At 41.9% G+C, this 26708-nt stretch overlaps 1 protein-coding gene across 1 annotated transcript in view; it reads right to left on the bottom strand.

Moving 5' to 3' along the window:
- The window catches only part of PLEK2 (pleckstrin 2), a 38826-nt gene continuing 12118 nt past the window's right edge, over window positions 1-26708 (bottom strand). The window contains exons 2-9 of the mRNA XM_006873053.1: window positions 15091-15255; window positions 13868-14049; window positions 12537-12628; window positions 12089-12276; window positions 11403-11504; window positions 3449-3532; window positions 1303-1381; window positions 1-420 (exon numbers count right to left, since the gene is read on the bottom strand). Coding sequence (XP_006873115.1) covers window positions 293-420; window positions 1303-1381; window positions 3449-3532; window positions 11403-11504; window positions 12089-12276; window positions 12537-12628; window positions 13868-14049; window positions 15091-15255 — 1020 coding nt within the window. The 3' untranslated portion in view covers window positions 1-292. The remainder of the gene's footprint in view (window positions 421-1302; window positions 1382-3448; window positions 3533-11402; window positions 11505-12088; window positions 12277-12536; window positions 12629-13867; window positions 14050-15090; window positions 15256-26708) is intronic.

Raw genomic sequence — 26708 nt, 5'->3', positions numbered from 1 at the left:
ACAAGGAGAACCTATTTTAGTGTCCAAGGAAAGGATTATGTGATGACTAGCAAAAGTCAAGATGCTGATGCCTAGTGGCTGTTGTAGTCTCTCCAGGTTGATGATGCAAAGATGCAAAGGAAATGGCACCACTGCTGTTTTTAACTGAGGAATGTAGCAGTCTCTCCAAAGTGGTATCAAAAGTTCAAAGACAGTAACTCCTCCTAGGAAGTTCTTAACACTCGCATTCTCCAGAAAAACCTCTGGTACCAGAAAGGAATCTTGGTCCTATTCCCTCAGGCTCTTGCCAAACTCACGTTAGCTGTTTGATCGCTTCAATCCACTCAGATCGCTCTGCCTTGCTGCTGGCCTGAATGTAATAGTGTGTGTCATCCTTAGTAATAACTTTGAAGAGGTTTCCCTGGACGTTCCCTTTAACTCCTAGGTAGAAAAAAAGACACAAGTGCATGCACAGAGAAGCATTTTTTCAATGTTAATGTATAGGGTTAAGGAATCCCCACCTTTTTTCCTCCCTTTGCCTCTTCCTCAGTTGAGCCCTAAGGCCCTCCGGCCATTCCTTGAAAGCCCTCTTGCCTGGCCCTCAGCTAATCATAGATCTACAGTAATCCATCCACTTGAAAGATTCCAGTATGTTTACATTAAAAGCAGTAAAGACAAATTCCATCTTTTCAACACAAATTCCATGTTTTCAACACACAGAATCTGTACAAAGTGGAGTACAATTATGCCAATTTGGAGGCAGGAAGCCAACAAGTTTGACTTTTAATTGCTTGACTTCTTGAATCTCAATTTTCACATCCATAAAATGGGGATAATAGCATCTGCTAGTTCTTGTGAAATTAGATGAGATACTAGAACTCGAACTCAACTGCCATCGACCCAATTCTGACTCCTAGTGACCTGAAAGGACAGAGCAGAATTGCTGCCTTGGTATCTGAAGCCATAAATCTGTACAGACTCTGACTGCAGAGCAGCTGGTGAGTTCAAACTGCTGACCTTTTGGTTAGCAACCCAGTGATTAACCCGCTGTGCCATCAGGGTGCCTTAATAGACCTAAAAAGTGTGTTGTAAACCCTAAAGCACTATACAGACCTTAGCTATTGTTCTTGGATGGAAGCCAATATGCACCGAAATTGGGGAAAAGAATACTAACATGTCTTTCTGATTCTGAAATTGGTTTCAAAACATACCATTCACTTATGGAAATTTTCCTAATCTGCTTCAAAGCTCAGCCCTTCACTACCAGCATTCATAAAAGTGAAGGAGGGAAGTCACCAGGCCTGAATGGAAGTTGCACCTTACCAGTGGGAACACCATTATCCTCCAGAGCAGACACGAGTGAGCCACGAAGAGAAAACCCACCAACTGGCCTGTTCTCTTCCTGCAGAGGAGCAAACACCTAATTAGAAATTTTGTGACACTCAGAAGGAAAAAGCTACAATCACTTGCAGGCCAACTGAAGAAGTCATGTAGGATATTTGTCATTGACTGTGTAGGTTATATGTAACTGACTTGAGCTTCACATGGCCAAGTTACATGCCCTAGTCAGCGCTTTCATTTCTCCACCAGCAGCAGCAATGCTCATTGACACTGCTATTACCAAGTCTGGCACACTTGAAACCCATCTGCTCATTCCTGAAGATGCAGCAACCAGCCTCCCTCCAGTCCAACACTATCAGAAGCACCGACAGGAGTCCTCAGCCCCTGTGTGCATCTGAGTTACCATTTCTGTAAGATTGACAGCCATTCCCGCATATTGTACACTGTGTATGCGGCTCTGAAACAAAATTCTGCATATTCTTCTGGATGACTCAGCAATGTTACACACCAGGCACTAAACTACCATGAAGGCCGAAGGAGTCCTTCAATTAATCAGCCACTTCCTGCTGCATGCTGGGCCCCGGCACTGTAGTTGGGTGTCACTGAGTTGATTTTGATTCAATAGCGACTCTTAGGACAGCGCAGAACTGCCCTATAGGGTTTCCTAGGCTGTCATCTTCACAGGAACAGCTGAGCACGTTACCATTGTGCCACCAGGGCTCCATAGGCCCAGCACTAGGTAGGGCAGACCATAATGCAGCTAATGAACAAAGGGAAAGACACAAGCCCAGCCTGGAGGGCTTAGGGGTGGCCTTGGCAGAAGAATTGGGACTTGAACTGGGTCTTGAGATGTTAGCAACTCCTGGGGGGACAGGGAGCAAACCAGTCACACATGTGTTTAGGATGAAGAGCAGGCTGAGGCAGTGCATCATCCAGGGCACAGTGGAAGTAGCAGGGCACAGTGGAAGTAGACTGGACTGCACTGTGATAAAAAAGGAAAGCAGAGCTAAAGAATCTTATTTGCCTTACTTATAAAAGGCTTGAAGGAGCTCTGGTAGCATAGTGGTTACAAGTCGGGCTGCTAATCTCAAGGTCAGCAGTTCGAAACTACCAGCTGTTTCGCGGGAGAAAGATGAGGCTTTCTGCTCCCGTAAAGATTTACAGCCTCGGAAACCCTGTACAGGGTTGCTATGAGTCGGAACCGACTCGACGGCACACTACTACAACCACTACCATCACCACCATAAAAGACTTCAGGTAGTCACAATAGAGTTTGAACAACCCAACCTGGGCAGAGGTCAGCCAGTGGCTGGCCCCTCAGGCAGCCCATCCTGCCTTGCCCCTCCAGGTCCTCGGCCCTCCAGGTGGTCTCTCAGGGGCTCCTTCTATGGCAGCGGGTTCTTCCTGGCTGAAGCCAGCAGGGAAGAGTGGCACACTATTTTCACCATTTCAAAAAAATTAATGAAAGTCATAGAGCAACCAAGACAAGCTGTAAAGCCTGACTAAAGGGGACAGTTCCGTTCCTGTGACTGGAATTAGATCAACTCAACGTGGGGTAATACTTATCATCCAGAGCTCAAAACAGCAATCCTCAGATCTTTTTTGTTTTTGTTTTTTAACCAAGAAAATTAGTAAATCACTGACTGATTAGATATTATGTGGTTAAAAAAGAAACTTTTCAAATCATAGGTGAGGACAAGAGATTGTTGTTATTGCTAAGTGCCGTTGAGTCAGTTCCAACTCATAGTGATCCTGTATAGGGTTTCCAAGGAGTGGCTGGTGAGCTTGAACCGACCCTGCAGTTCAAACCTTCTTTGCAATTCAGCGCATTAACCCACAGTACCACACCAGAACTCCAGGACAAGAGGTTAGGGGGGCAGAGTCTTGTTATCAGCCCACCTCACTCTGGGGAATCTAGAAGATGCTGTTCCTCTGAGAATAATGAAGTGGAGATAGATAGGAGCCGAGAGAAACAAGAGTGGCCTTGGTGTGAATAGCCTGGATGCGGAAGGAATGGACAGGCACTGAGAGACAGGCAGGAAATACAACTAGCTGACTGCTCTGTGGGGAGAGAAGTGTCTGGACATGTGGGAACACAGGTATCGGACACAGGCTGCAGCACACTCACCTTGGAAGGGTCATAGTAATGCAGGAAAGCCGGGTCCTTCCTCAGAACAAAGCGCCTCACCTTCCAGTTTTTCCTCTTGTGCCCCTGAGGCAAAAAAAGGGTTCAAGGCTCATCAGTTAGTGTTTAAGGCGCTTCCCCACCATCTCCATGTATCTGATGCCAAACATCCAAGAAGCCAGCTTGTTCCAGTAGGCCTACATCCTAAAAGCTATTGTGTGCTTTCTCATTGATTCAGATTTATAGCAACCTTGTACGACAGAATAGAACTGGCGCGTAGGATTTTCAAAGCTGTAAGCTTTACAGAAACAGATAACCATATCTTTCTCCTATGGGTTACCAGGCTTGTCCTAAAAGTAGTCTGCAGGAATCCTGAAGATTGCAATCACAAGACGGGCTCCCCTGACTGACATCATCCCCTGCTTGGGGACACTTTAGCAAAACATTGTCACATTTAGTAGAACCCAAGAGGCAAGGAACCACCACTCAACTATCTGTTGTACAGTGGTGGCTTGTGTATTGCTGTGATGCTGGAAACTATGTCGCCAATATTTTCAATACCAGTAGGGTTACCTATAGGAGTCTTGGTGTGGTGCTGCAGGATAATGTGCTGGACCGCAAGCTTGGTTTGAACCACAACATCAGTGGATCAAACTCACCAGCAGCTCCTCGGAAACCCTACACAGAGTCGCTAGGAGTCGGAACCAACTTGACGGCACTTAACAATAACAACAGGGTCACCTATGATGGATAGGTTTCAGCAGAGCTTCTAGACTAAAACAGACTAGGAACAAGAGGAGACAAATCACTTTGGATTGGCTAGCCACTGAAAGCCTTATGAATAGCAGCAGGACATTGTCAGATATTGTGCCAGAAGATGAGCCCCTCAGGTTGGAAAGCACTCAAAATACAATTAGGGATGACCTGCTGCCTCAAAGTAGAGTTGACCTTAATGGTATGACTAGAGCAAAGTTTTGGGGAACTTCATTTACTGAAGGGGCACGACTCATCAGAAACAACGGAAACATTAATCAAAACCTGGAATATACAAAGTATGGATCTAGAAAACTTGGAAGGTCTCAAAAATGAAATAAAATACATAAAAGTAGAAATCCTAGGCACTAGTGAGCTAAAATGCACAGGCCCTGGCCATTTTGAATCTGACAATCATATAGTTTACAACAACAGGAATGACAAATTGAAGAGGAATGAATGGCATTGCATTCATCATGAAAAAGAGTATTTCAAGATCAATTATGAAGTACAATGCTGTCTGTGATAGGATAATACCCATACACCTACAAGGAAAATTAGTTAATGCCACTATCATTGACATTTACAAGTCAACCACTAAAGCAAGTGATGATGAAATTTAAGAATCCTTACCAACGTCTTCATTCTGAAATTGATCAAACATGTAATCAATATGCATTGATGATGACTAGTGATTGGGATATGAAAGTTAAAAACAGAGGGAAGATCAGTAATTGGAAAATATGGCCTTCATGATAGAAATGATGCTGGAGATGGCATGATAGAATTTTGCAAGACCAACGACTTCTTCATTGCAAATACTATTTTAAACAACATTAAAGGCAACTATACCTCACCAACATAGACCTCACCATATGGAATCCACAGTAATAAAATTGACTACAACTGTGGAAAGACCATCAAAACAAGGCCAGAGGCCAACTGTGGAATAGACTATCAATTGCTCAGATGCAAGTTCAGGCTGAGGCTGAAGAAAAGTAAAACAATTCCACAAGAGTCAAAATATGACCTTGAATATGTACCACCTGAATTTAGAGGCCATCTGAAAAACAAATTTGATACATTAGACACTAATGTCTGAAAACCAGAGGAGTTATAGGATGACATCAAGAACATCAAGCAAGAAGAAAACAAAAAGGTCATTAAAAAGACATAAGAAAAGAAAATACCACAACAGATGTCAGAAAAGATTCTGAAACTTGATCTTGAGTGTAGAGAAGCTAAAGCAACTAGAAGAAATGAGGAAATAGAAGAGTTGAGCAGAAAATTTCAAAGGGTAGCTCGAGAAGACAAAATCAAGTATTATCATGAAATGCACAAAGACCTGGAGTTAGAAAATCAAAATGGAAAAACACTTCAGCATTTCTCAAGCTAAAAGAACTGAAGAAAAAGAATTCAAGCTTCTGGTTGCAAACTGAAGGTAAAACAATGACAGATGTAAGAATCATCAAAAGAAGATGACAGGAATACATAGAGTCACTCTAACAAAAAGAACTGATCAGTGCTCAACCATTTCAAGAGGTAGCATATGATTAAGAACACATGGTATTGAAGGAAGAAGTCCAAACTGGTTTCACCCACTGGGCAAGAGCCAATACAAGCTCCTATACCACCCGATCAATGGTAGACAGCAACCAACACCAGCAAAAACCTCTCCTAAACTGAGGTGCATGAACAGCAAAAGAAGAGCAATGCATATGCTTCCGATTTCTAACTACACCCACAGGAGACAGTTGGTGAGAACCTAAAACACATCAACATGCAAATATCAGTTAAATATAAGTATGACAACACCTCAATGCCCTGGAGTCAACAGACAATTTTAGCTTATATGAAGAAACAAGAACGAATGGCTCAAATAAATGACCAACATGCAGTGCCAGAAAACATTTCTGAGAAAGAAAAGGTAATGGAACTAACTGAAAAAGAATCCAAAAGAATGATATTTAGGCACCTTCCAAGGATTGACAGAAAGATCAAGAAAAGCAAAGAGAACACAGAAAAAAAAAAAAAAAAAGTTAGAAGAATTCAGGGAAATGATTAAGAAAAAACAGACAAAATAAATGCAAATTTTGAAACAATACAAAACCTGCAATTAGAAATCCAGAAGACAAATATTAAGATTTCAGAATTGGACCAATATATTGAAAGGGCAAAGGAGTAGATTAGAAGCAATGGAAACCCAAACTAGTGAGCTTGAAGATAAACCTCTCCATACTAGTATGCTAGAGAACAACCAGAAAAAATGAATGAAAAAACATGAAGAAATTCTAAGAGTTATGTGTGATACTATAAAGAGGAATAACTTACAGGTGATTGGAATTCCAGAACAGAAAGATACAATAATAAGCACAGAGAAAGTTGTTGGAGTTGTTGGAAGAAAATGTCCCTAACATCATGAAAGATGAAAAGATAATCATACAAGAAGATGAACAAAACACAAACAGGATAGATCCCAAAAGAAAATCACCAAGACATATCATAATCATAATTTCCAAAACCAAAAAAAGAATCCTTAGAGCAGTTCAAGAAAAATGAAAAATTACCTACAAAGGAGAACCAATAAGACTAAGCTTTGATTTCTCAGCATAAACCATGCATGCAAGAAGGTAATGGGATGGCATATATAAAACTCTGAAAGAAAAAAAAAATGCCAGCTAAGAATCATACACCCTGAAAAGCTATCCCTCAAATATGATGGTGTAATTAGGGCATTTCCAGATTTTAAAAATAGAAAAGAATTTGTAATAACCAGACCAACTTTAAAATACACTAAAGGAAATGTTTTGAACTGAGAACCAACAACAGTAAACAACAATCTGAGATTACCATACATGACAACACCACCCAAACTTAATTCAGATATGGAAGTATTTAAAGTAAAACAAACCTACAAGACTGAAAATAGGGAACCAGAGATATCAATTTATAATGTCAACTACAAAGCAAAAAGAGGGAATAGTGTAAATACAGAACTTCCAAATGGCACAGAAGTCAAATTGATTTCAAGATAAAACAGACTATTTTAAATGAGGGAAAACTAATAAATTACAAGGCAACCTCAAAGAAAATGAATACACCTTCACATCAAAATTTGTTGTTGTTGTTGTTAACTGTGGAGTAGGTTCCAACTTATAGCAAGCCTGTATTGGGTTTCTGGGGAGCAGCTGGTGAGCTTGAACCACCGATCTTGTGGTTCACACTGACCTTACAGCCCAGTGCATTATCCCACAATGCTACACCAGGACTAAAAATGAGGAAAAACAGGAAGAGTTAGTAAACATTAACAGCAATGAAGATGAAAAGAAAACTTACAAACAAAATGAACTCAATGCAGAAAATTATGAAGAAAAAAAGAAACCAGCAGCACCACAAAAAAACACACAGCAAAATGACAGCAAACAATTCAAACCTATTGATAATTACACTAAATGTAAATGGATTAAATATACCAGTCAAGATACAAAGAGTAGCAGAACGGATAAGAAAACAGCATCCTTCAATACGCTGTCTACAGAGACACATTAAGAAGATGGAGACAAAAAAGGAAAAAAGATGGAGACAGTCTAAATGACCATCAACAGAAGAATGGTTAAACAAAATTTGGTAAATACATATAATGGAATACTACACAGTGCTGAAGAATAATGGTGAGTCTGCAAAACACCTCACAACATGGACGAACCTGGAGGACATTATGCTGAGTGAAATTAGTCAATCACGAAAGGGCAAATATTGTATGGAAATCAATGTTGTAAAAACTTATAAAAGTGTTTTGTTTTTAATAAAAGAAACATTCTATGATGGGGGATTACTAATGAGCTAGAGGATAGACACATGTTAACATGGGTGATGGGACAGCAATACACAATGAGAGGGAGGTTGGCAGAGGAAAGATGAAGGTAATGGAAGCACAGGGAGGAATGCAGGAGTTAAGGTGAATGTTGTTGTTGTTGTTAAGTGCCGTCGAGTCGGTTTCGACCCATAGTGACCCTGTAAAAGGTTTCCGAGGGTGTAAATCTTTACAGGAGTAGAAAGCCTGATCTTTCTCCCGCAGAGCAGCTGGTAGTTTCAAACCGCTGACCTTAAGGTTCGCTGCCCGATTCGTAACCACTACGGAATAGAGATAAATATTGTTCACTGAACAAGGGATATCATTGCTGACATCAGATGGATCTTGGCTGGAAACAGAGAATACCAGAAAGATGTCTACCTGTGCTTTACTGACTATGCAAAAGCTTTTAACTGTGTGGATCATGGCAAGCAATGGGCATGCTGAGAATGGGTATTCCAGAACACTAAACTGTGCTCATGAGAAGCCTGTACATAAACCAAGAGGCAGCCGTTCAAACAGAACAAGGGGACACTGGATGTTGTGAAATCACGAATGATGTGTGTCAGAGTTGTGTTTTTCTTATTCAAATGGTATGTGAGCAAATAATCCAAGAAGCTGGATTACAGGAAGAAGAACATATCAGGATTGCAGAAAGATTCATTAATAACATATGATTGCTGATGATATAATCTTGCTTGCTGAAAGTAAGGAGAGCTTAAAATACTTGCTGATGAAGATCAAAGACCACAGCTTTCAGTATGGGTTGCACCTCAGTGTAAAGAAAACAAAAATTCTCACTACTAGACTAATAAATAACATCATGATAAAGGAGAAAAGACTGAAGTTGTCAAAGACTTCATTTTGTTTGAATCCACAAACAACACTCATGGAAACAGCAGTCAAATAATCCAAGAATGTATTGCATTAGGCAAATCTGCTGCACAAGACCTCTTTAAAGTGTTAAAGAGCAAAGATGTCAGTTTGAGAACTAAGGCGCCCTTGACTCAAACTACGGTAATTTTAATTGTCTCATATGCATGTGAAAGTTTGACAATGAATAAGAAAGACCATAGAAGAATTGATACATTTGGAGTATGGTGTTGGCGAAGAATGTTGAAAGTACCATGAAGTGCCAAAAGAATGAACAAATCTGACTTGGAAGAAGTACAGCCAGAATGCTCCTTAGAAGCCAGGATGAAGAGACATTATCACTTGTTCTTTGGTCATACTGTCAGGAGGAACCAGTCCCTGGAGAAGGACATCATGCTTGGTAAAGTGGAGGGTCAGAGAAAAAGAGGGAGATGGCCAATGAGATGGATTGACAAAACGGTCCCAAGCATAACAACAATTCCATGGACAATGAAGGACTGGGGCAGTGCTCATTCTGTTGTGCATAGAGTTGCTATGAGTTGGCACCCAACAATAACAACAACAAGTGAGAGTCAGGACTGAAGGAAATGGGGGTGGAGGAAATTTCCCAGGCACAGATTATGACGTCCAAAGGGATGCTGGAGGTGTCGGATGGACTGGAAACTTACCTCCAAACTTGACCCCAAGTGCCTCAGCCTTACAAAGGTTAATTAGTCCACAAGCAAACCTACAGCCACACTAGGTATTTACACATGTGTGCACACATGTACAATAAAACCACTTTAACATTGCCTGTCAGCTAAAGCAGGACAATGACTACCATTGTATGTTAATATCTGAAGTATAAGAAGATAAGAACATGTGTGTGCGCACATGGGTTATGTGTGACTGTTTAGCATCATCTCCTAGGTTACAAGCCTTCACTAGCCCTTTAATCTGTAACACCTCAGTCTCTCCCATTGATTCCCTTATTAGGATTCCCATCAGTCCTGAAGAAACAGGATACTGGGGATAGACACACAGCTGCACTGTTGTTGTTGTTGTTAAGTGCTATCCAGTTGGTGCTGACTCATAGCAACACTATGCACAAAAGAATGGAACATTGCTGGATCCTGCAACAACCTCACAATTGTTGCTATGCTTGAGCCCATTGCTGCTGCCACTATGCCAATCTTGTTGGGGGTCTTCCTCTTTATCTCTGACCCTCCTCTTCACCGAACATGATATCCTTCTCCAGGGACTTGTCCCTTCTGATAATATGTCTGAAATATGAGAGACGAAGTTTGGCCATCCTGGCTTCCCAGAAGCATTCTGGCTGTACTTCTCCCAAGTCAGATTTGTTTGTTCTTCTGACAGTTCATGGTACTTTCAATATTCTTCACCAACACCATAACTCAAATGCATCAATTCGTCTGCAGTTCACTGTTCAACTTCCACTTGCATATGAGACAATAAAAATACCATGGCTTGGGTCAGGTGTCCTTTGATTCTGTGACTGATATTTCCCTGAGTGTTGAAGGTTGAGCTGAGCTAAATGAAGTCTTTGACAACTTCAATCTTTTCTCCATTTATATGGATGTTTTTATTGGTCCAGTGGTGAGGATTTTTGTTTTTTTTACATTGAGGTGCAACCCTAGTGAAGATTGTGGTCTTTGATCTTCAGCAGACAGCTGCATGTACAGTAACTAACATAAGAACAGATGGGGATCCTGATAGCAAGAAGCACATGCTTAGAGTAACAATGGGAAGGGTGCTGAGCTGTGTACAGACACACACTTTCCACAACATATGGTGTGTGCACAAACACGTGGTTGTGCACGAGGTTCACTTGCACAGTCATGTGCCAGACACAGGGACTGCATTCATGGTGAGTTGGCCCTTGACTCATGGCAACTCCCTATATTATAAAGAACACTGCTCCACAAGATTTTCTTGGCTGCAGTCTCTAGGGAATCAGTTTGCCAGGCCTTTCTTCTGGTAAATTATTGAATGGTTTTATGAAAAAAATGGAATGAAAAGATAATGGATTTTTTCCATGAACTTTTTGAAGCTTCCTCACATGTGAGAGTGGGCAATGATGTAGAAGTTGTTGCTAATGTTGTGATCACTGCTTGTCCTAGACAGCACTCCTTGGTAGTGAGTACAATTGATATGTAAGTGTGAGCACACGCCTGTTCTCGAACTCGCTCTCTATGGATAGTGCTGGGCTCCTGCCACAGGTTGGTGATCTGTGCACTCTATGCCTTGGCCCTTCCCTCTTTTTGGAGTCTTTTCTGCCTTCTACCTCCTCCCTGGAGTCCTGGTGTAGCTCTGCAGGATAATACACTGGACTGCAAAGTCAGTTTGAACCACAAGGTTGGCGGTTCAAGCTAACCAGCTGCTTCTCAGAAACCCTGAACAGGGTCGTTATGAGTCGGGGTCAACTTGGTGGCACTTTAAGAAAAAACAAACTCCTCCCTGCTCACCAGGCAGCCATACCTGCTTGGCCAGATAGCCTTGTTTTACCACTGGGCCACTTAACTCCACAGTGCTGAGGTTGATTTCTTCTTTGGAGCTTATTTTCTTCTTGTAGCTCTCAGCCTAGTGAGAAGGAGATAGCAAGGACACTGTTACAGAAAGACTCAGGCCCAAGATCTGGGTCTACTACAAGGAAATGAAATCACTCAATCAGAAACCACTCAAATCAGAAAACCGCACTCCACTTAGGATGATGCTATGCCCCAACCCCTACGCATCTGGTATGGTTTGAATTGTGTCCCACCAAAATATGTGTTCTAAATCTGAAGACCTATGCCTGTGGTGGTAATCCCATTTGGAACCGGGTTTTCTTTGTTATGTTAAAAGGCCATATCACCTTGGAGATACAAAAAGAGCATTTCAGGCCTAGCAAGAAAGCAGAGATGAGGGAAGACAGGTGCCAAGCCACATGGAAATCCCCAAGGAACAAGGAAACTGAAGCTGAAAAGAGGCAAAGACCTTCCTCCAGAGCCTACAGAGAAAGCAATCCTCTGCCTGAAACATAAGTAGTACTAAAAGCTGTCCACTTGTGGTATTTCTGTGATGGCACCACTCGATACTAAGACAGCCTCCTCCAGGCCACAACTCTGTTGCTGCCATTTGCCCCCTTTGCCCTGGTAGTGGGAGGAATCCCCTCCTGAACTTACAAACGTGTAAAGAGCTGTGGAGTCATCCAGGAACTGCTCGGCCAGATCCCCAGAGCGAATGGCCCCCATGCTACGGGCGCCCACTGGTCTGAGGAAGTTCTCCTCCATGAGCACGGAGGCCAGGGTCACCGCCTCCAGACGGCTGGCCGCGAAGCTGTTGGAGATGAGCCAGTCCACCAGGGAGGAGCCTGTGTCAGGGCACGGGCAGCGCCGGTCAGACAACAGGCTACAGATTGACCTCCTCAGGGTGCTTGACAGTGACCTTCACCTCTGGGCAGTCTCCAGGTTCTACCCAAGAGCAGCGTGAAGGCCAGACATGCTGCCCAGAGCTATGGTCACAGCCAGTGCCATCTCCGGCAGGTTGGTTGGTCAGCTAGCAGGCAGCTCTGGCCCATGGCTGAGTCTCAGGCCCCGCTGCTCCACCCCACCCAGAGCCGGGCAGGCTCACCTATGAAGGTCTTTTTGTAGGTGCTTCCCTGTTCCATGTTGGGGCTCGGCCGGATCCCACCACTGCTGTCGTGCATCTTGTTCACAATGAGACTACACAGAAGGAAGGAAGGGGATTCTCATCACACTGACAGGTAGAAATTGTTGCTCTTAAGTGCCACTGAGTCAGTTCCAACTCATAGCAACCCTGTCTAGGGTTTCCATGGAGCAGCAGGTGGGTTTGCACTGTAGGTCTTGCAGTGGCCCAAAGCCTCCAGTAAGGGTATAAATCAAGTGGCCAACGGTGTGATGGTGTGATACACACCATACAGAAAGAGATGCATTCAGTTACACACTAGCATTTGAGAGGCAGGATTTAGGAAATTTCTTTTCTTTTCCGAATGCATCTAAATATGCTAATATTTCTATACCAAGTAGGTATTATTTCTGTAATAAGACTAATGAGCTAAGACAGTGAGCTTTAAATTAAGAGTGTACAGGAACCCACAATGCTTCTTCATTATCTACTGCATTAAGTCTATACTCTCCAACTAATTTCCAACTCTCCCCACTCCTCCCCACGCTCACTGTCATTTATGGAAAACCTATACAGGGTCACTATGAGTCGGAACAGATTCGACAGCATTTAACCAACAACAGCCCACAGAGGCTGCACAAGCAAAACTCCAGTGCTTAGTTAAGAGTCTTTGATGGGAATCCAGTTCTGCTACCTGAGTTTGTGGGTGAGCCTCATACCACGTCTTTGATCAGAATCCCAGTTCTGCTGTCTGGGGAGCTGAGGGTGTTTTCTGCAGATGGGCTGTTGAGGTGAACTTCTTACAGCATCACCTCCACCACTGCCCTGCTTTCCTTATGTTCAGTGGGACAATGGCCGCTGCTGAGCTGATGGGAGATGTTTGCTATTTATGTGCTGAGACCTGGTTTATCCCTGTGTGCATCCCCAGAACATTTAGCACACACTCAATAAGTGTTTCTTGGACAAATGAAGTACCCCAGAACACATCATTCTTGCCATCAGGTTGAAAACAAGACCAATGACTCAATTGGGGAGGATTCTCTGAGCACTCTGGCTGAAACTGAAGGGGTCTCAAGTCACTGCAGTGGGCACATGCAACAGAGGCCCCTAGAGTTTGCATAACAGTGGGTAGGTAAGTAGGGCCACTCCCAGGCAAAGAAAACCTATGAACAGGTTATAGCTGAAGACCTTGAAGTACAATGATCATCAACAGGGACCCCAAGAAAGACCTGCCCCTTCCCACCCACTCCCCACAGATATAAGGGGCCATAGTAAAGCCAGGTAGCAGCAAGGGTGGGAGTAAGTGGGGCACTCACTTCAGGCTGATGTGAGGGGGCAGCTTGAAGGAGTTTTTCAGTATGTGGAGCTGCTGGACTTTCCCTGGCTGCCCGGCATGAATGGCTCCGGTTATCTCAAAGGCCCAGGCATCCCTCTCTTCTCGAGAGCACGCCTCCAGGAAGTACTCTGTGGATGTTCGAGTCTTCAGCTTAATGAGCAGCTGTGGGAAGAGATGGTCAGATCAGCACTCCAGGGCCAGAGCAGGCAAAAGAATGCCAGGCAGCAAAACTCACTGGGCCACACGACTCAAGGAGGCTGAATAGTCCACAAAGTGACAAGACCTTTCCTTCATGTACCAGGAATCTTATTGATGGACCAGGAATCTTATAACTGAACCTTAGCTCCTCATGTCAAGCTTCCTGAGGGCGTTTTCTCTTACTGGAAACCCTTCCATGGTGCTCCATCAATTTCCTACTACTTCCTCAGCGTTCCCTTTTGGCCACACTCCGAAGTCCTAATCCCCAGAATTCACCCCAACTGCTCTATGCACAGTGCTACTTTCCTCACTTCTTACTCAAGATGGTTCACCTGCTCCCTTCTCTCTCAGATCCTTGCCCAAATCTCTCTTCCTCTCAAAACTGTATCTGGTCCAGCCAGCCACTAATGACATCTTCCTCCTCTTCAGAAATTGAGTGTTTTCTGCAGCTAATAAGGTTTGCACCACCATTTAGAACTCTCTTTGTTTTTTCAGCTAACTACTTACTTTACTAACAAGATTATCAGCTCGAAGAAGAAGCAATCTTACCATTGTCATGCCTAGCAAATTTCTTGGCAAATAGGCCCTTGACAAACGATTGATCAAGACTGACATTTTGCTGATGGTAGGGATGAAGCCACTCCTGACTTCTGGAGCTCACATACCTCTAGGAGTGAAAGTCATCATGCCAAACCCCAAGACAGCGACAATTACATTTGGGTTGGACCTCCTACTCTACAGAGCATTTTAGCAAAACACTTCCCTATGAGCCTCATCAGCATGTGAGATTATCAGGTATCATTCTTTTACAGAATCTTATGGCTGAAGAACTAAGGCTCAGAGAGGTTCAATCACTTGTCCGAGGTCATTTACCTGTTTGGCGGTGAAACCAGGTTTGCCAGTCATAACTGAGTTCTCTGCATTACCCACACCACCTTCACAAAAGAAGACAAAGGTTGGAAAGGTCTGGGCTAGGGAGGAGCTGGGAAGTGGGACCTCACTTACAGGTCGGTTTTCATAATCCAGGCAAGGGCAGGTGATGGTACAGCCATCCAGGAGGATGCGGCCCTTGGGAGGGGTCACTTTCCGGCCACCCTCAAGCTTGTAGTATAGCAGTGTGTTCTGTCGGAGGATGAACCACCGGACCTTCCAGTTGTGGACAATGTGGCCCTGGGAACAGACAGGAAGTAAGATAGCCCTGTGGTGAGCTGTCAAGGGAGGACACTGTACTCTGGGAGACATGTCCATGGCAAAGGGAACCAGACTCTGCCATGGAGACAAACTCTGCAGTGAAGGGAGAACACATTATTTTTGCCTCTTCATCATCTCTTTAGTGTGTTGTGAAGGTCTTTGGAGTTGACCGTCTAGTTCCCATTTGGCCTTTCCAATTCTGACTCATTGCGAACCTACAGGACAGACTAGAACTGCCCCCAGAGGGTTCTCAAGACTGTGATCTTTATGAAAGCGATTGCCACATCTGTCTCCCATGGAGCAGCTGGTGGGCTTGAACAGCTGATCTTTCAGTTAGCAGCTGAGTACTTAGCCACTATGCCACCTTGGCTCCTTGCAAAATATATAGAAAAAACCCACTTACCTGTAATCCTACCACTATAAATAGTCATTGTTAACATACTTTATTTCTTTCCAGTCTTTTCCCACTTTTAGTTTTTTTTCTTTCTAGGATTGTTTGTTTGTTTGTTTTTAAATCAGGACCATACTACATATTGTTTTATTTTCAAGGTTGGTTTTGTTTTAATGATTTTTTCTCATATCATTAAATTTCTTTAAAATATGTTTTTAAATGACAAACATATGGTGGTTACAAGTCAGGCTGCTAAGCTCAAGGTTAGCAGTTCGAATCTACCAGCTGTTCTGCAGGAGAAAGATGAGGCTTTCTGCTCCCGTAAAGATTTACAGCCTCGGAAACCCTGTACAGGGTCGCTATGGGTCAGAATCAACTCGACAGCACTTAACAACAACAAAGATTTACAGCTTCAGAAATCCTATGCAGGGTCACTATGAGTCGGAACCGACTCCACGGCACATCACCACCAGCACCATCCCTTATCTTGAAGTACAATGTTGTCTGTCTATGACAGTATAATATCCATATGCCTGTAAGGAAGCCCAGTTAATGACACTATTATTTAAATTTACACACCAACCACTAAAGCAAATGATAATGAAATTTGAAGAATTCTACCAACTTCTTCAGTCTGAATAGATCAAACATGCAATCAAGGTATATTTATAAATACTGGTGATTGGAATGCAGACGTTGGAAACAAAGGTCAGTAGATGAAAAAAATAGTGTTGGTGAATAAAAATCATGTTGGAGAGCACATGATAGCTTTGTGTAAGACCAATGACTTATTCATTGCAAATACCTTTTAAAACAACATAAAAAGCAATTATATTATGTTGATTATATAATAAACATAATTTAACATATTAGATTATGTTTATTATATAATAAAAATAAATAAATATTGATTATATTCCTTACTTGGTGGAATACATAGGAATCAAATTGACTACACCTGTGGGCAGAGACAGTGGAAGAGCTCAACAGCCAAAACTAGGACAGTGGTCAGCTGTGGAACAGACCAACAACTTCTCATATGCAAGTTCAGGCTGAAACTGAAGAAAATTAATACAAGTCCAGGAGAGTCAAAATATGACCTTGAACATATCCCAACTAAATTTAGAGGTCATTTCAAGAACAAATTTGATGCATTAGACATTAATGACCAAAGACCAGAAGAGCTGTGGAATGACATCAAGAACATCATACAGGAAGAAAGCAAAAGAAATATGCAGAAAGCTGGAGTTAGAAAACCAAAGGAAAAAAACACACTCAGTATTTCCCAAGCTAAAAGAACTGAAGAAAAAATTCAAGTCTCAATTGCACTACTGATAAATGTTATGGGCAAAATACTGAATGATGCAGAAAGCATCCAAAGAAGCTGGATAGCATACAGAGTCACTGTACCAAAAAGAAATGGCTGATGTTCAATCGTTTCATGAGGTGGCATATGATCAAGAACCGTTGGTACTCAGACCAGAACTAGATGGTGCCCTGCTACCACTACCAACTGCTCTAAATGGGATGACATTAGAAAGTCCTAGAGAGAATGGGAGAAAATGTGGAACAAAACTCAAAGTTATTTTTTTTTTAAATGACTGGGCTTTACTGGTCAGAAAGTGACTGAAGGAACCTGAGACTATGGCTGTCAATTGCCCTTCAGGTCTAGAAAGGAACTTACCCTTGTGGCCCAATTTTCAGTCAAGCAGTAAATAGCTATATAGAATAGATGGCAACACTAGTAAGGTATGCTCACCAAGGAATGGTCAATCATTCCAAATAAAAAGGGCAACATATACCTAAAGACAAAGTTGAGAAGGGATGGGAATGTGGTTGGGATGGAACTAGAAACCCCAAAGAGGAAGTGGAATAACTGTTGTTGTATGAAGGGGTTTGCAATCATTGAGATGAAACAAAGTGTATGATTGGACTGCCAGTGAGATGGTGGACTAGGCAGACACACTACAAGGACCCTCTACAACAATGATATAACAGACAAAATAAAACAGCCACAGATGAAAATTCTGTCACCCTGAACTTCAGATGAAAGGTTAGCGAGGTGGATGGAATGCTTGCTGGGAGGACACATTGAGCAGGGAAGGTGAGAGACGGAGACTGACTGGTGAATGGCTGGCCAGACGGGGCTCTAGCATCTTGTATGCAGCATGGGCAGTGGAAAGAGGCCTGGTGGAGCAGATTCATGGAGGGGGGGGCAAAAAAGGTGCAATTTCTTCTTTTTCCCCATGCTCCCTTGGTGACCAGAGTGGGACTCCCACCCTCATTTACCCTCAGTGCAGACCCTGCTCTTTGGGAGTTCAGAGCCACGTGGTTGGAAGCCACAGCAGTGTGAGTTGGGGACTAGCTGCATGACTTTGGTGTGTCACTTTGGTGATTGGATGCAGGTGGGCTTGGCTCCAGAGTTACTAAACCTGCAGAGCCACCAGACCAGCATTTAGCCAGTCACCCTGACCCCAGCTGCCCTGTGGTCCTAGCAGACACAGAAACCAGCTCCATCAGTGGCCTCCATGAACTATTTCCAGATTGAATGCCCTGAACATAGATAACACTGAAGCCAGTAGGAACTCCATCTAGGGCCAGGAACTCTGCTGTCATATGTGTTCCACAACCACCGTGTGAGCTCCTTGAGTTGCAGGAGCCCACTAGAGATTTCTCCCCTCTGGGTCCAACAACTGCACTGTTTATTTATTACAAATACAACAAACCCACAATGGCTCAGAGATAACAGACAGTTTTAACTCACATGAAAAAACAAGAGAGAACAGCTCAAACAAATGACCAGGATGTACAGCCAGAAAACATTTCTGAGGAAGAAAAAAGATAATGGAGCTAACTGAAAAAGAATTCAAAGAATAATAACAAGATATCTTCAAAGGATCAATAGAAAGATCGAAGAAAGCAAGGAAAACATAATAAAAAAAACTTTAGAAGAATTCAGGAAAACACTACAAGAACAAACAGACAAAATAAATGCTAATTTTGAAACAATATGAAACCTGCAATTAGGAATTCAGAAGGCTAATACTAAGATCTCAGAAATTGACAATATATTGAAAGGGCAAAGGAGTAGATGTGAAGCAATGGAATCCTGAATTAGTGAGCTTTAAAATCAATTTCTCAATACCAGTATGCTTAACAACAACATCATTAGCATGCTAGAGGAACAATCAGAGAAAAAGAATGAAAAAAATCCAAAGAAAGCCTAAGATTTTTAAAAAATATATTTTATTGTGAATTATATGATAGTTTGCATCTGAGAACTTTAGCTGTACATTCATTCCATCGTATATCATCTCATTGCCATGGTTCCAATCCCCTCCACGCATCATCAACCACCCAAAGGGTATATCCCAGAAACCTGCCCCCTACACTTCCCTCTCCTCCCCCCAGTTTTCGGGCCACAGTCCCTTTCCCTCTCTGGGTCCAAAATGCCCAGTTGCTTCATCACTCCACATCATCATCTCTGTCTCCATCTCAGGCATCTCTGTTTCTCTGGGTAGGGTCCCGCTCTTGGCTCTTCTCCATTGATGGTCCCAGAGACCTCCGCTCCTATCCTGGTGAATTAATCACTCCTTTCCTTGTTACAAAACTTCCACCTTTGCATTTCCAACCCTCATAATCCGTGCTGATAAGCATTATTCACTACAGTATCACGAGTTACCCATCTGTATCTCCTTTCATCAGGTCCGCCCAGACAGATTGAATAGTACCTACTGGAGCTTCTGCCTTCCACCATGCTCCCTAGCACCAGGTTCCCTCTTGAAAGCTTGTAAGCCAGTCACTTCTTGCCTTTGTAACCCCCCTCCCCATTTGAGTATCCAATGTCCAAGCTGCCCTTCTCTGTCCACTCTGTGTGTGGGTGTGTGTGTGAACGTTTCTTGGAAAGCCTAAGATTTATGTGGAATGCCATGAAGAGTAACAATTTACAGGTGATTGGAATTACTAAACAGGAAGAGACAAGCACAGAGAAAACTGTTGAAGAGTTGTTGGAAGAAAACTTCCTTAGCATCATGAAAGATGAGAAGATAAGCATACAAGAAGCTGAATGAACCCCAATAGGATAGATCCCAAAAGAAGATTACCAAGACATATAATAATCAAACTTTCCAAAATCAAAGACAAAAAGAATCCTAAGAGCTTGGGAAAAACAAGAAGTTACCTACAAAACAGAACCAATAATACTGAGCTTGGATTTCTCAGTAGAAACTATGCAGGCAAGAAGGCAATGGAGTGACATATACAAAACTCTGAAAGAAAAAATTGCCAGCCAAGAATCATGTACCCAGCAAAGTTGTCCCTCAAATACAACAATCAAATTAGAACACTTCCAGATAAGCAGAAATTAAAGGAATTTATGATAACAAGACACAGGGAGGAATGCAATAGTTAAAGTGAATAGAGGTGAATGCCGTTAACTGTTGGTACATAGTGGGGACTGCAACCAAGTTATGAAGCAAAGTATGTGATTTGTTGAATGTACAACTGATGATGTGCTCTGTAAACATTCACTCAATTCACAATAAAAAATATTTAAAAACAAACAAAAAATATGATGGTCTTGTCTGTAAAACTTCACTCAACTCACAATAAAAAGTTAAAAAAAAAAAGAAGAAGAAGAAGAACTGATGACACTGGAGGAAGAAGTCCTAGCTGCACTGAAGTACTGGCAAAAAAACAAGGCTCTAGGAATTGACAGAATACAAACTGAAATGTTTCAGCAAATTGATGCAGCTCTGGATGTGCTCACTCATGCATGCCAAGAAGAGAACCAAATTTGTACCTATTCCAAAGAGAGGGGACCCAACAGAATGTGAAAAATTATCCAACATTATCAATGACATGCAAGTAAAATTTTGTTGAGAATAATGAAAAAACAGCTGCAACAGCAGATTGACAGGGAACTGCCAGAAACTCAACTGGATTCAGAAGAGAACATTGCTGGTGTCCGATGGATCTTGCCTGATATACCAGAAAGATGCTTACTTATGCTTTATTAACTATGCAAAGGTTTTTGACTGTGTGTATCAGGACAAGCTATGGATAACATTGCAAAGAATGGGTACTCCAAAACACTTATTTGTGCTCAGTAGGAGTCTGTACATAGAGCCTGTACATCGAACAGAACAAAGGGACAGTGAAGGGTTTAAACTCAGGAAAGGTATGCTTTCACCATAGTTATTCAATCTTTATGATGAGCAAATAATCTAAGAAAGTGGATTACATGAAGAACTTGGCATAAGGACTGAAGGAAGACTCATTAATAACCTGCAATATTAAGATGATACGACCTTGCTTGCTGCAAGCAAAGAGGACTTAAAATACTGGTGAAGACCAAAGACTACATACAGTCCTCAGTATGTGTTGCACTTCAAAGTAAAGAAAACAAAAATCCTCACAACTGGATCAATAAATAACATCATGATAAATGGAGAAAAGACTGAATTGTCAAAGTCTTCATTTTGCTTGGGTCTATAATCAACACTCGTGGAAGCATCAGACAAATAATCAAATGACTTATTAGACAAATCTGCTGCACAAGATCTCTTTGAAGTGTTCAAGAGCAAAGATGTCAGTTTGAGGACTAAGGTGTGCCTGACCCAAGCCATGGTATTTTCAATAACCTTATGTGTGTTGGACAATGAATAAGGAAGCCCATAAAAGAATTGAAGCATTTAAAATATGGTGTTGGAGAAGAATATTGACTGCCAGAAGAACAAAACAATCTGTGTTTGAAGAAGTACAGCCAGCATTCTCCTTAGAAGCCAAGACGGCCAGACTTAATTTCTTATACTTTGGACATATTACCAGGAGGGACCAGTCCTTGGAGAAGCACATCATGCTCGGTAAAGTGAATGGTCAGCGAAAAAGAGGAAGGTTCTCAAGGAGCACAGTGGCAGCAGTAATGGGCTCAAGAGTAATAACAATTGTGTGGATGGCACAGGACCAGGCAGCGCTTCCTTCTGTTGTGCAGAGGGTTGCTATGAGTTGGCTCTGACTCAATGACTCTTAACAACAGCATTCTCTTTGTAACTGAGGTTGTTTCTATTTTTCACTATTATAAATGACTCTTCAATGGATATCTTTGCATAAAAATTTTGATTTGTATCTCTGATTTTTACCTCTGATAGAGCCCTAGAAATCACATCACTAATTCAAAGGATGTGGATGAGCATTCAATCCCTGGTTTTTCAGAAGTAGGCCACCAGACCTTTCTTCAGAGGTGCCTCTGCTGTTGTTGTTAAGTGCTGTTGAGTCAGTTCCAACTCACAGCCACCATGTATAGAGTTTCCAAGGAGCAGCTAATAGGTTTGAACTGCTGACCTTGCAGTCCAGTGCTGATGAGATGAAATACGTCAAATTGAATTTTACAATTTTGCTCCCTTCACTTTTTCTGTTGCTTAGTCTACATGAAGCATCAGGATTAACAATTTCTGCTGACATGGAGAAAGACATTTAAAGAGTCAAAAAGGATTTGGTTGTGGTTCTCTACTGTTCCCCACATGACCCCAACTCAGGTCCCCATAGTCCATGACTGCACTCTGAAGGAGTCTTGCTCTGAGCCTAGCTAGGCAGGCCTGGGGAATTTGGGTTCTGAAATTTTTAAGGAAGAAAATCTCTGGCAACAAGGCTGTGGCAGGTGTGAGGGAGAAGATGCAGTCTAATTTTAATGGTGTGGGACTAGTGTGAGGTAGAGAGAGGAGAAGACAAAACAATCTTAAACCTGAAAACACAGGGAAAGGAGGAAGGGGGTGTTAACCAACAGATGCTGAGCAGAGAAAACAGACATGTAAACATTATAAATCAGTTCACTCAATACCCATTGCCACCGAGTCAGTTCCAACTCATAACGACCCTATCTATATGAGGTAGAGCAGCCCAGAGGGTTTCTAAGAATGTAATCTTTTTTTTTTTTTAAGCTTTTATTGTGAATCGAGTGATAGTTTACATGGGAGAACATCAGTTTTGCACTCATCCTATTGTTTCTTGTTTCATTGTAATAATTACAATTCCCTCCATGCAACATCATTCAACAGTATTTGCTTCTATTCCCTCTGTTTATTTATTGATTTTTTTTTTTTTTGATGAACACAAAAACACTCAGGAATATATAATCATTTAAACAACCAAAGGGAACAACATTCTGCAAGCCAGCGTTCTGGTTGCCAGCACACAGCCCTTCTCTTTTCATGAGTCTAGAGTCCTCAGCTGCTCTATCTCTCCATGTCACCATCTCTGCCTCCATCTCTGGTGCGGCTGCTTCTCCGGTTAGGAGGGTCCCACATTCCACTCATGCTCTTCTCCCTTGATGGTCTTAGAGACCTCTGTTCCTGGAATGTAAGATTAACTACTCCCCCCTTTACATTACACAATTTCTACCTTTACTACCCTTGATGGTCCTAGAGTCCTCTGTTCCAGGAATGTAAGATTAACTACTCCCCCCTTTACGTTACACAACTTCTACCTTTACAGTTGTGACAATTGCAATTTGTTATGTTAACAATTATTCACAATTGAATCAAAAGAATCCTATCCCCATCTCCTTTTACCAGACCCATCTAGACAAGATGAAAACTATCCCGTGGGGATTCTACCTTTCCCCTCAAACTCTGAAATTAAACTCCCTCTTAAAAACTTGTAAGCCAGCCTCTTTGTGCCTTTATAGCACAACCCTCTCCATTTTAGGTAGCCAATGTCTAAGTTACCCATCCTTATCAACTCTGTATACTGAGGGGATAGGCTTGATCCTTGATGTGAAGGCTCCTTCCCTTTTGGTTGGTATTTTGTATAGGTTAAGTTCATCAAATTGTAGCAATTTCCACTTGCTTCCTTTATTAACTTTATCTTTCTCTAGTCAAGCTCTAGTCACCAAGCCATCGAAGCTAGGCCAAAAAGATACTATCTTCAAGTTTGGGCTTCTTGTGCATCTTCCCCCACTTCGTATCAACTGGACACTTCACTTTCAGCTCTAGCCCTCCATGGCTAAGTCCATTTCCATGGGCTCAGTAGTTTCCAAGTCTCCCCAAACTTCGGACCAACCAGTCTTCTTCTTGTTTCTCTCATCTTGAGGTCGACAGGAGTCTATGGAACGTGGTCAAACTCAACTTATATCTTCATTACTGACTTTCCCCTACTTCCACTCACATGTACACCAATGCGGTCACCAGTGAGCTTACATGCCTGTTCGTGTGTTCCCTTTGAGTTTCAGTCTTGGAGGGGTGCGGGAGTCCAGCTCTCGCGGGGTCGCAGGACACAAGAGGAGACGTAGAGTCGGCGAAAATGAAAGCAATCGAGGAGTCTCTGCTTAGTTGGCTTATGGAGCTCTCTCTCTTTTCTTCTCTCTCTGCCCCGGCTCAGCAAATCTTTATTTTTATACTTAAAACTACACAGTACATAATGAATTGATACTTTGATCTTTCCTTGAATTATTACACGGTTTTAATAGCAACATTCCTTTACCCGGTGATTAGACAACCTTGACAAAAGTATTTCTGTGATGTTCAAACTGACTTTCTTCTCCTCTCCTACGTAAATGATAAATTGTTTCTTCTTATTTCCACTAAAAGATTAAGTCAAACTTTACACAAATAATTTCCACTTTTCAGACCCCTGATTACATCCTCTTAGTAATATGTTTCTATTAATCATCAATGCTTGCACTACTTTATTATTTCTACTAACTAATTATCAATCTTCTATCCTACATAATGTACTACTATTTTCATAGTAAAAGTATTACTAACATCTACTTAATTATTTTGTTTTTCTAGAGTATTCATTAAATTGCTCAATAACTGTGTTCTTATGCTTCTTTCTTTTGAAGCTGTGAGGGATAAGGCCCCACCTGGCTAATTGTTGCAGGAAATGTGGATTATTAACTTAAAACTACCTTTCACTTATGTTCACTATTTTCTGCCTACTCTTGCAGGTGCCTGTATGTAATAGTGGGAGTTTGTGAATTCTGGCTGATAATTGATTGTGGTGAGGTCTATAGGGGTAGGTCAGCTTGACTTTAATTTGTTATCTGCTTTTGTGGTCTCACAAATGCAATTACTTTGTACTTAGATTTTCTGTGAAAGGAGTAATTTATACAATTCCCTTTGAATTCAAACCACTGAAGTTGAAATAATTGTTGCCAGACTGGTTTCTTCCCAACGTCTGCAGAGCTCATAGTAAAAGGCTGTGAATATGGCAATATTATATATATTTACAAGTGAATTCAGAGTTATCCAAAAGATGGGATAGAGGCCAGCTCCTGAGAATCATCTGCTTTGCATGATGTTTCTCCTTCTGCCAGGACTGTGTCAAACAGCAGAAGTGACATAACCGCTTCCCACAGAGGGGGGTTTGTCCTGAAGGGACTTGTAAGGATGCAATCTTTATGGAAGCAGACTGCCACATCTTTCTCCTGAAGAGCAGCAGGTGGGTGAAAACCACTGACCTTTAGGTTGGTAGCCAAGCACTTAACCACTGCACCACCAAAAGTCCTTGGTTCACTCAATACCTATTCCAAATGACTTGCTTCAAGTCTACTTTCCTAGGTAAAATGTTATGATTCCTAGGATCCCTTGCACTTAGGCAGCAGTAGGTAAACACTCAGATGTCTGGAAGTCAGATGTATGTGAGCTTTGGATGAAAGTGAGCTTTGGAAGGCAACAGCCAAACATGGGAAAACATGAACTTTTGGCAAGGACAGTAGTAGAAGAACAGGCTCTTCAGGCACCCAGTCTCTAGAGTTACCAGGGACAAGTGGTCAACATAGAGTCTGGTAATGTTTTTGTCTGACTGTACTGTCCCTGGCTGTATAGCATCCCAGCTTCATTTTCTGGTCCTCCCAAGCTATTTAATATTTTCTATTCTCCTGGTGTGGTGCTGTAGGATAAGCACAGGACTGCTAACTACAAGGTCGGGGGTTCAAACCTACCACTCACTCCTCAGAAGCCCTATACAGGGTCACTATGAGTTGGAACTGATTCGACAGCACTTACCAACTACAATATTCTCTATGATGTCCCTTCTGTGTAAACTTGCTAGAATAGAATGTACTATGAGCAACTAAGAATCTTGACAGATAAGAAGAAGAAAGGGCTTGCTATGTAGCCAGAAAGCTCAGAGAAGCTGGTGATCCTCATGAAAACATTAATATTCTTTGACCTTTCCAGGTGTCTATGTTAAATCATCTCAAATATGAAAAAGTTTATTATGTGTTGAATTGTTGTTGGTAGTGGTGTGCCATGGAGTCAGTTCCAACTCATAGTGACCCTGTACAGGGTTTCCTAGGCGGCTGTAAATCTTTACTGGAGCAGAAAGCCTCATCTTTCTCCCGCAGAGCCGCTGGTAGTTTCGAACTGCTGACCTTGAGGTTAGCAGCCCAATTCATAACCACTACACTACCAGAGCTCCTTATGTGTTGAGTTACTTATCACAAAAAAATAATATATATTATAACAATGTTAGTTCTTATGTGGCACTGTAGGGTAAGAACTGGACTGGTAATAACAATATTATTGGACTTGTAGGGTCAAACCTACCAACTGCTACTTGGAAATCCTATATAGGGTTGCTAGAAGATGAAACCAACTCAACAACACTTAAGAACAACAACATAGAAGTTATGCAAAATATCATATGAATATGTAATAAATATAGAACACTTTAGAGAAAATAATCTAAATTTATAACAATATGATGCCTGGTGTGGCTACAGTGAAAAAATTCCAGTCCCACAGATGGTGGGAGAAGCGTTCAGATCAGATTCGGGATTCTGGGCCACCAAGCAGGACAGTGATATGGACTTACATTATTTTATATAATACATAAAATAACTCTAATAGTTGTGTTTTAGAAAAATTCTGGAAGGATACCTCAGATATGAGCAAAGTAGGAATCTCTAAGGAATAAAATTGGATACAGGGATAAGAATGGAAACTTTCCTTTCATTTTATACTGTTCTGGTGTGGCACTGTGGGTTAATGTGCTGGACTGCAAAGTCAATTTGAACTGCAAAGTTGGCAGTTCAAGC

Source organism: Chrysochloris asiatica, unplaced genomic scaffold (assembly GCF_000296735.1).
Source record: "Chrysochloris asiatica unplaced genomic scaffold, ChrAsi1.0 scaffold00221, whole genome shotgun sequence".
Taxonomy (NCBI): Eukaryota; Metazoa; Chordata; class Mammalia; order Afrosoricida; family Chrysochloridae; genus Chrysochloris; species Chrysochloris asiatica.
The sequence above is the reverse complement of the archived record's forward strand: the minus strand, read 5'-3'. Positions and strand labels throughout refer to the sequence as shown.